This window comes from Wolffia australiana, chromosome 9 (assembly GCF_029677425.1).
Source record: "Wolffia australiana isolate 7733 chromosome 9, ASM2967742v1".
NCBI lineage: Eukaryota > Viridiplantae > Streptophyta > Magnoliopsida > Alismatales > Araceae > Wolffia > Wolffia australiana.
In genome coordinates, this window is record NC_135843.1 from 1,931,837 (window position 1) to 1,939,757 (window position 7,921).

The window sequence follows — 7,921 nt, forward strand, 5'->3', positions numbered from 1 at the left end:
GCTCAAAACCTAATTCTTGAATTCAGTCATATCTTCAATTATTGGTAAGAGCATTGAAAAACTAGTAAAGGTGTATTTTTTAAATCATAGATAACTCTAGAAGAAGGATCAATGGTAATTTTTATCCCACATATAGGTAGATTTTATTTAAATAAAACAATTAAATTTTTACTTCTTTAATCCAGCTCAAAAACTCAATGCTAGAATATGATTGAATGTAACCCAGCCCTTTTTAGAACATTATTGAGACATAATACATCTTTTTAAAGAATAGTTAAAGTGATTTAAAATCATTACCACCGTCAGAAGTCTATAAATAGGGGTACAATACGAGGATGAAAAAATATGTCTAGGAGATTGGAGAAAGGACAGGATGTAGACTCGTCAGCTGGTTTCCATGCGAGACAATTTTTTTGTCAGGGAATGAAAAAACCGTCTCGCCATGGGACCTTGGATGGTAGGCAGGACAGTTTTTTTTCCGTGGGAGCCAAGCAGGAGCCGAGCAGAAGCAAAGAGCTTGAGAGGGAAAGTGGAGTGGGAGCCAAACAAGTGTCAAGAGGAAGCTGAGAGTGAAACGTAAACAGGGGCCGAACATTCATAATGGTAGCTTATTTTTTCGATCCGGACGTCGGTCTCTACAGTTTTCGGGCTGATGGGCGACCATCCAGCTTCGAAGACTCATCGAACCAGTTAGTCGAGAAATGGCTCACGCGCGTGACCCAGCCTTCAGAGTACCCGGCCTAATCAACGGGCCACAGAGGTTTGACATTATCCTTCCTTACATTTTCCTTGTTTAGTAGGCTTGTATGTTGGTCGCATATGTATTTGTTTTTTGTTTGTTCAGACATGTTTGGGCCGATGTATGGACCTACACGTTTGCTCATGTATGAGACCATGTGTGGGTGTGTTAGTGGTTCTCCCTCTCCCCTATTAGGGGCCCCTAGGATACTTTAAATGGGCATCCTCCCCTTTATTTCTGAGGGGGAAGGCCCATACTTACCCCTAGAAGAGGGAGGGGCGCCCATAGGAAAAAAAGATGAAGAAAAGTTTAAGAAAAATGTGATTTTTAAGGATTTTTCTGTTTTTCTAGTGTTTTTTAAGTTTTCCTCAAAATTATGAAACTGCCACCGCGACCGCAGAAACCCTAGTTCGGATCATTGGAAACCGCTGCCACTGTTGCCTTCGTCGGAGCTCCGATGGTCGTCGTTTGCTGGTGCCCTGCCCATGACCGCAGATGCCGCCGTCGCCCTCGCCCTCACTTGGCTGCTGGTCGCCGTCACAGCCACCGTTTCTGGCTGCGCCCACCAGCAGTGGCCGCAAACCACGGGGGTTAGCCGCAGCAGCCTGCGGCCACTGCATCAGCCTGTCGCGGCCGCCACAACCCGCCGCAGCCGTAGTAGCCTTAGCGGCTGCTGCAGCCTGCTACGGCCACAGCAGCCCTAGCGACCGCTGTAGTCGCCAGCCGCGGTCGCAACTTGCCTGGCCATCTGGCTCAACGCTAGCCGCGCCTGCTGCTGCCGAACTCGTCACCGCCGCGCACGTCGCCTCAAAGCCCACCATCGTCATGCTTGTTTTTGTTGTCACGCCCGTGCCACAACCGCCGCATTCGCTGCTGTCGTGCCTCACCACCGCGCCATGCCAATGCACCTGGTCACCGCCGCGCCGCTGCCACCTACTATCGATGCACCCTTGTTGCGCCCATTGTTGTGTCCGTTGTCACGCCCGTTGTCGCGTCTACTTGCGCTGGCGCGCCTACTCACACCGCTGCATCTACTTGCGTTGACATCGCGCCTACGTGCGGCTCGCTGTCCACTGTTGTCGAAATGGAGATCACCCCGCCTACTGCTACTGGTACGCACATTACTCGCTCCCGGCGTTATATTATTTCTTTTGGTGCCTCCGAACGTTTTCTCCACCGCCGAGGTTAGATTAGTGATAGATAGGATTCACGTTCCAAGGATTAGGATTTCAATTGATACATCCTTGGTTGGGACCGTCGAGGGCGTGCGCATTAGTGGCAGTAGCCGAGCTCGCACCGTTGGTCTTCAACCCAACGCCCGGATCATCGGGAGCCTAGAGGCATTCCCAAGTCTTACTTATCGTGACTTAGTTTTCGTTGGGTGACTTACTTCTCATCGATTTTAGTGTCACATTATCACTATCTTACATCATCATTATTCGTCTCGCTACATAACACGAATGCCCCCCCCCTTCTTGTCATGTAACACGAGTCGTTCGATCCCTGCGTCCTTGTGTTACATCACAGAAAAAAATATTTGCAATAGGATGGTCTATGGACGAGGTAGTTCAGACAAACTTTTAAAAAATAGAGACATGGGACGGGCCAACCATCGGCCCATCCCATCCGACATCTCCATCCCATACATTCGTGCACTATAAATAGGGATAAAGTGAGAGCAGGAGAAGTAGGGGAGAAGACAATGGCCTGGAGCTCGAGACGGAAAGCAGAGCAGGAGGCGAGCAAGAGTCGAGAGGGAGCAGAGAGGGAAAGCCGAGCGGGAGCCACACATTCATAAGGGTGACATATATCTTTCCTCCAGGACGTCAGCATGACGTTTTCCGAACAGGACATGAGGTGGACGGAAAAATTCAGGACGGGACTATCTATGGGCAGGACGGTTTGAGTGGACCTCTAAAAACTGGGTTGTGGGACGAGAGGACCATTGTGCCGTCCGGGACTATCATGCACTATAAATAGTGTTAGGATGAGAGCAGGAAGGGCACAGCGGTGGGGCAGGGGCGGACGTGATGGTTTTTTCATCCTGGACGGTGGACCGGATAAGAATAGCTAGCACGGGACAGTTTCTGGACGAAAATATTTGTGATGGGACGGTCTATGAACAAACCTCTAAAAATAATGAGGTGGGACGGGACAACAATCGTCCCATGCCATCACGTCCTGTTCCGTCCCGTCCTGCGTCCTCATCTAGGACGATAGTGCACTATAAATTGGGGGCAGGGTGAGAGCAGGAGAAGCGACGAAGAAGACAACGGAAAGGCCCAGCGGTGGCACAGGGCCGGACGGGTTAGTTTTTTCGTCCCGGACGTTGGACAGAATGGTTTTCATACAAAAATATTCAAGACGGGACAGTCTATGAACGAACCTTCTAAAAACAGTGACGCGGTATGGGACGGAAATCATCCTGTCCCGTTCTCGTCCCCGTCCGGACGAGAACACCAAGGACGGGACAGTGTTCGGACAAAAATAGTCGAGACCGGATGCACGAACAAACCTTCTAAAAATGGGGCTGTGGGACGGGATGACAAACATCCCGTCCTGCATCCCCTTCCGGGACGGGAACACATTTGATGGGATGGCATCCGGATGAAAATAGTCGAAACGGGCTACTAACGAACAGGTAAAAGGGAACGTGGGATGGGACGAAAATCCAGTCTGTCTGTCCTGCATCCTTGTCCGGGCCGAGAACACCTTTAACGGGATGGTTCCCGGACGAAAATAGTCGAGACGGGACGGGCTAAGAACGAACCTTCTAAAAACGGGGCATGGGACGGGACGACAATCCCCGTCCAGTTTTGCATCCCCCGTTCGGGATGAGAACACCGTCGATGGGACGGTTTTCGGACAAAAATAATCGAGACGAAACAGGCTAAGAATGAACCTTCGAAAAACCAGGATGTGGGACTTAGTGTTCGCCGGTCCCGATGCCAGTACCGGATACTGGTATTGGGACGGATGCCGGATGGATACCGGAAAAGAATTTTCCGGTATCCTTTTTTTCCGATATCCAGTACCTGGATATCGGTGTCGGATATCGGTTGCTACAGTGCCGATATCCGATACCGGCATCCGTCCGATACCAGCATCTGTCTACCGTCTCTGGTGGCAGATGACGGTTTCGGATATCAGATGCGGATATCGGTTTTCGATATCCGCATCGAATTTCATAAGACATTGAAATCAAAGGTGGCGGGCAACGGCGGACAACGGCAAGCGGGCAATGGCGGCGGGCGGAGTAGGCGGTGTCGGCCGACGACGGCGCCAGCGGAATCGGCCATCTCAGTCTCCCTTCTCATTCTCCAGGTACATTATTCTCCATTCTCATTCTCCAATTTCCACTCTCTAGTCTCCAATTCTCCTCCGCCCCTCTCTTCTCTCTCGGCCGTAGTCTCCAATTTTTCTCATCTTCTCTGTTCTTCCCTTCTTCTCCAAATTCTTATTCTTCTTCTTTTTTCTCTAATCATCTTCGTCATTTTCCTATTCTACTGTTCAATTCCCTGCTTTTTCCTCTCTATCCCCGTCCTTTTCCTCTTCTCTCTTTCTTCCATTTTTGATTTTCTTCTCTTCTTAGTCTTTAATTTATTCATCTTTTACCCTTTTTCCTATCCATGAATTTCCTCTTAATCTTCTTTTTCCTCTCTCTCTTTCTTCCGGTATTCGTGTTTTAGCCTTCTTCCTCTTCTACCTAGTTCAATTCCCTGGTTTTCAGCCTTCTTTCTCATCGATTTCCGCTGAACTTGCATGAGGATTTAATGAAAGTTTTTGGGTTTGACTTAAGTGTTCAATGAATGTTTGTAGAATACAAGCATTAAAAATGTGGAACTCATGACTAATGTGAAGTTATAGAGGAGCATAAACTGGAGGGTGAACTGAAGGGCGAAGTCCCTGAAGAATGTGGTCAGACACGCATCACTGACAGAATGCAGAGCAGACAACAGGGAAAGCCTAGCCGACGGGGGCTGATTAGAGTGCACACTCCAGATGAGACGAAGAATTTCATTGCACGGTTCGTATGCCTGACAGATTCACCCTGTAGCATTGTTGACAACGTCACCTTCAAGGATATGTGGCGTTACGCGACGCTTATCGACTTGGATCCTCCAAGTGCGAAGGTCATCAAGAAGTGGACCATCCAAATGGACGGCCAAATGAAACTTGGTGTGAGGAAGCTTTGGGAGACTGTGGCCCGAGTGTCACTCACCGTAGACGCGTGAACTGCGGAGAATGGGACCGGATTTCTAGGCATCATCGTCCACTGGGTGGACGAGACATGGACGTACAGAGAGCGGGTTCTTGCCATCCGGGAGATCGTCGACAAGCACGACGGGGAGAACATGGCGTCCATTGTTCTCCAGGCACTGGATGAGTTCTGTCTGCGGACGAAGGTCAGAACTCAGCGTGTTGATCGTTTTACTAGTAGAACTTGCTAGTTTTCATGTCTAACGTAATTATGCAGGTCTACGATGTTACTACGGACAATGCCACGACGAATAAGAAGATGTTGGATTGGATGGCGAGAAAGTTGAAGAGCGTAAACCCGACATTTACCGCCAGGAGGCACATCCCCTGTGTCGCACACATTTTGAATATTGTCGTGCAAGCGGCGTTAAAAAGCTTCAATATTCCTTCAGCCCAGGGTATGGAACCCGAAGAAGGCGATGTGACGAGGACCGCAGATTAGTACGACTGCGACCAGGACAATGATCTCGGTGATGTATACACAGTATCTGATGACAGTGACGGACCGCGCAAGCCATTATGTCTGGGTGATGCAGTTGCAAAGGTCCGCAACTTAGTGCGAAGTATTCGGAGCTCTACGCAACGAAGAGAACTCTACACCCACGCCTGTGAAGACGACCCCGAAGTCGGGGACTCCAACATGGTTGTCCTCGATGTCCTACCCAATGGAACAGCACGTACACTATGTTGGCAGCCGCCGTGAAGAAGCGTGATGTGATGGACGAAGTCTCAACGGCTTTCGGCCGAAAGGCGACGTCATCGAAGCTGTCGAAGGACGAGCGGGAATTGCTCAAACAGTTCTGCCGCATCCTTGGCCGTTTTGCCGTATCGACGAATCATGTTTGCAAGACAGTGACGCCGACGATCTGCGATCTCCTATATCTCGTAAACGGCCTCAAGCTTCACATGGAGGAAGTGGTCCAGCAAATCGAAGAAGGCACATTTTTTACATCTGTTCGACGCTTGCACGAAGGAGATCGTTCGAACATGGCACATGCATGTAGAGCGATGCTTTCCAAGCTTGAACAGTACGCGGAGATATTGTGGGCGAATGAGGCGATCACGGCCGCAGCATTGATGGATCCAATCCACAAAGGGGCAATGCTCCGCCCGGTGGTCCGAGAGGCGACTATCGCATACGTACGGTCGTTGTTGCCCGGTGACAGGTCGAGCCGTGTTCCGAGATAGTCCGCTGAGGAGGGGCAGCGAGGAGGTGAAGAGTTCGAGGAGTGACTTAGCAGCACTATGCAGCCCATGGAACCGGCATCGGTGACAACGCGGTCGGCCTGGGATGAGTTCAACCAGTTCCTTGCAGAGACTGTGCCAAACGTCGAGCTAGATGAGGATGCCGACGACGACGAGGATAATGTGGTCACATGTGCTCGAGGTACACATCACATAACTGAACTACATCTTCTTATTTATACGTAATTATCGTTACTTATCACTTATGTTATGCAACGCAGGTGATGATCAGTTGAGCACAAATCTTTGACAAAGCCGTTGGGAGTACGTTTTTTTGACAGGGCCGCAGTCATAGCATACGTGTAAATTTTGCTACAAAACTCGAATCAACGATGTGTATCGATACTTTTAAAAACGTAATTTTGTTCTCTTGAAATGAAAATTCCATTTATTTCTTAATTCCACTAACTACAATGTCAGATTAAATATACTGTTAATTTAATTCACTGTATTAGTAACTGCATTTAATCCTAATTGACTACATATTAATTACCTACTAGCATTAGTTGTTAGGTCATATTAACATTAGTACTTAATACTCTAACTACAAAACGTAATTTTGTTCTCTTGAAATGAAAATTCCATTTATTTCTTAATTCCACTAACTACAATGTCAGATTAAATATACTGTTAATTTAATTCACTGTATTAGTAACTGTATTTAATCCTAATTGACTACATATTAATTACCTACTAGCATTAGTTGTTAGGTCATATTAACATTAGTACTTAATACTCTAACTACAAAACGTAATTTTGTTCTCTTGAAATGAAAATTCCATTTATTTCTTAATTCCACTAACTACAATGTCAGATTAAATATACTGTTAATTTAATTCACTATATTAGTAACTGCATTTAATCCTAATTGACTACATATTAATTACCTACTAGCATTAGTTGTTAGGTCATATTAACATTAGTACTTAATACTCTAACTACAAAACGTAATTTTGTTCTCTTGAAATGAAAATTCCATTTATTTCTTAATTCCACTAACTACAATGTCAGATTAAATATACTGTTAATTTAATTCACTGTATTAGTAACTGTATTTAATCCTAATTGACTACATATTAATTACCTACTAGCATTAGTTGTTAGGTCATATTAACATTAGTACTTAATACTCTAACTACAAAACGTAATTTTGTTCTCTTGAAATGAAAATTCCATTTATTTCTTAATTCCACTAACTACAATGTCAGATTAAATATACTGTTAATTTAATTCACTATATTAGTAACTGCATTTAATCCTAATTGACTACATATTAATTACCTACTAGCATTAGTTGTTAGGTCATATTAACATTAGTACTTAATACTCTAACTACAAAACGTAATTTTGTTCTCTTGAAATGAAAATTCCATTTATTTCTTAATTCCACTAACTACAATGTCAGATTAAATATACTGTTAATTTAATTCACTGTATTAGTAACTGTATTTAATCCTAATTGACTACATATTAATTACCTACTAGCATTAGTTGTTAGGTCATATTAACATTAGTACTTAATACTCTAACTACAAAACGTAATTTTGTTCTCTTGAAATGAAAATTCCATTTATTTCTTAATTCCACTAACTACAATGTCAGATTAAATATACTGTTAATTTAATTCACTGTATTAGTAACTGTATTTAATCCTAATTGACTACATATTAATTACCT

The 7,921-nt window shown here is 45.5% G+C and overlaps 1 protein-coding gene across 1 annotated transcript; it reads left to right on the forward strand.

The window, feature by feature from the left end:
- The first annotated feature begins 1,823 nt into the window (after positions 1-1,823).
- Positions 1,824-5,702, forward strand: LOC144707875 (putative transcriptional regulator tpeD). Its single transcript, XM_078581124.1, has 4 exons — positions 1,824-1,851; positions 5,003-5,145; positions 5,217-5,397; positions 5,485-5,702. Exons 1-4 carry the CDS (start codon positions 1,824-1,826, stop codon positions 5,700-5,702), a joined length of 570 nt encoding a protein of 189 aa, XP_078437250.1.
- Positions 5,703-7,921: the final 2,219 nt, after the last annotated feature.

What these genes read in the sequence shown, in the direction of transcription:
- LOC144707875 (XM_078581124.1), top strand. Translation starts at nt 1,824, where the DNA reads ATGGAGATCACCCCGCCTACTGCTACTG. An exon ending in CACCCCGCCTACTGCTACTG is followed by an intron (nt 1,852 to 5,002) that starts GTACGCACATTA and finishes CCGGATTTCTAG; the next exon opens with GCATCATCGTCCACTGGGTG. An exon ending in AGTTCTGTCTGCGGACGAAG is followed by an intron (nt 5,146 to 5,216) that starts GTCAGAACTCAG and finishes GTAATTATGCAG; the next exon opens with GTCTACGATGTTACTACGGA.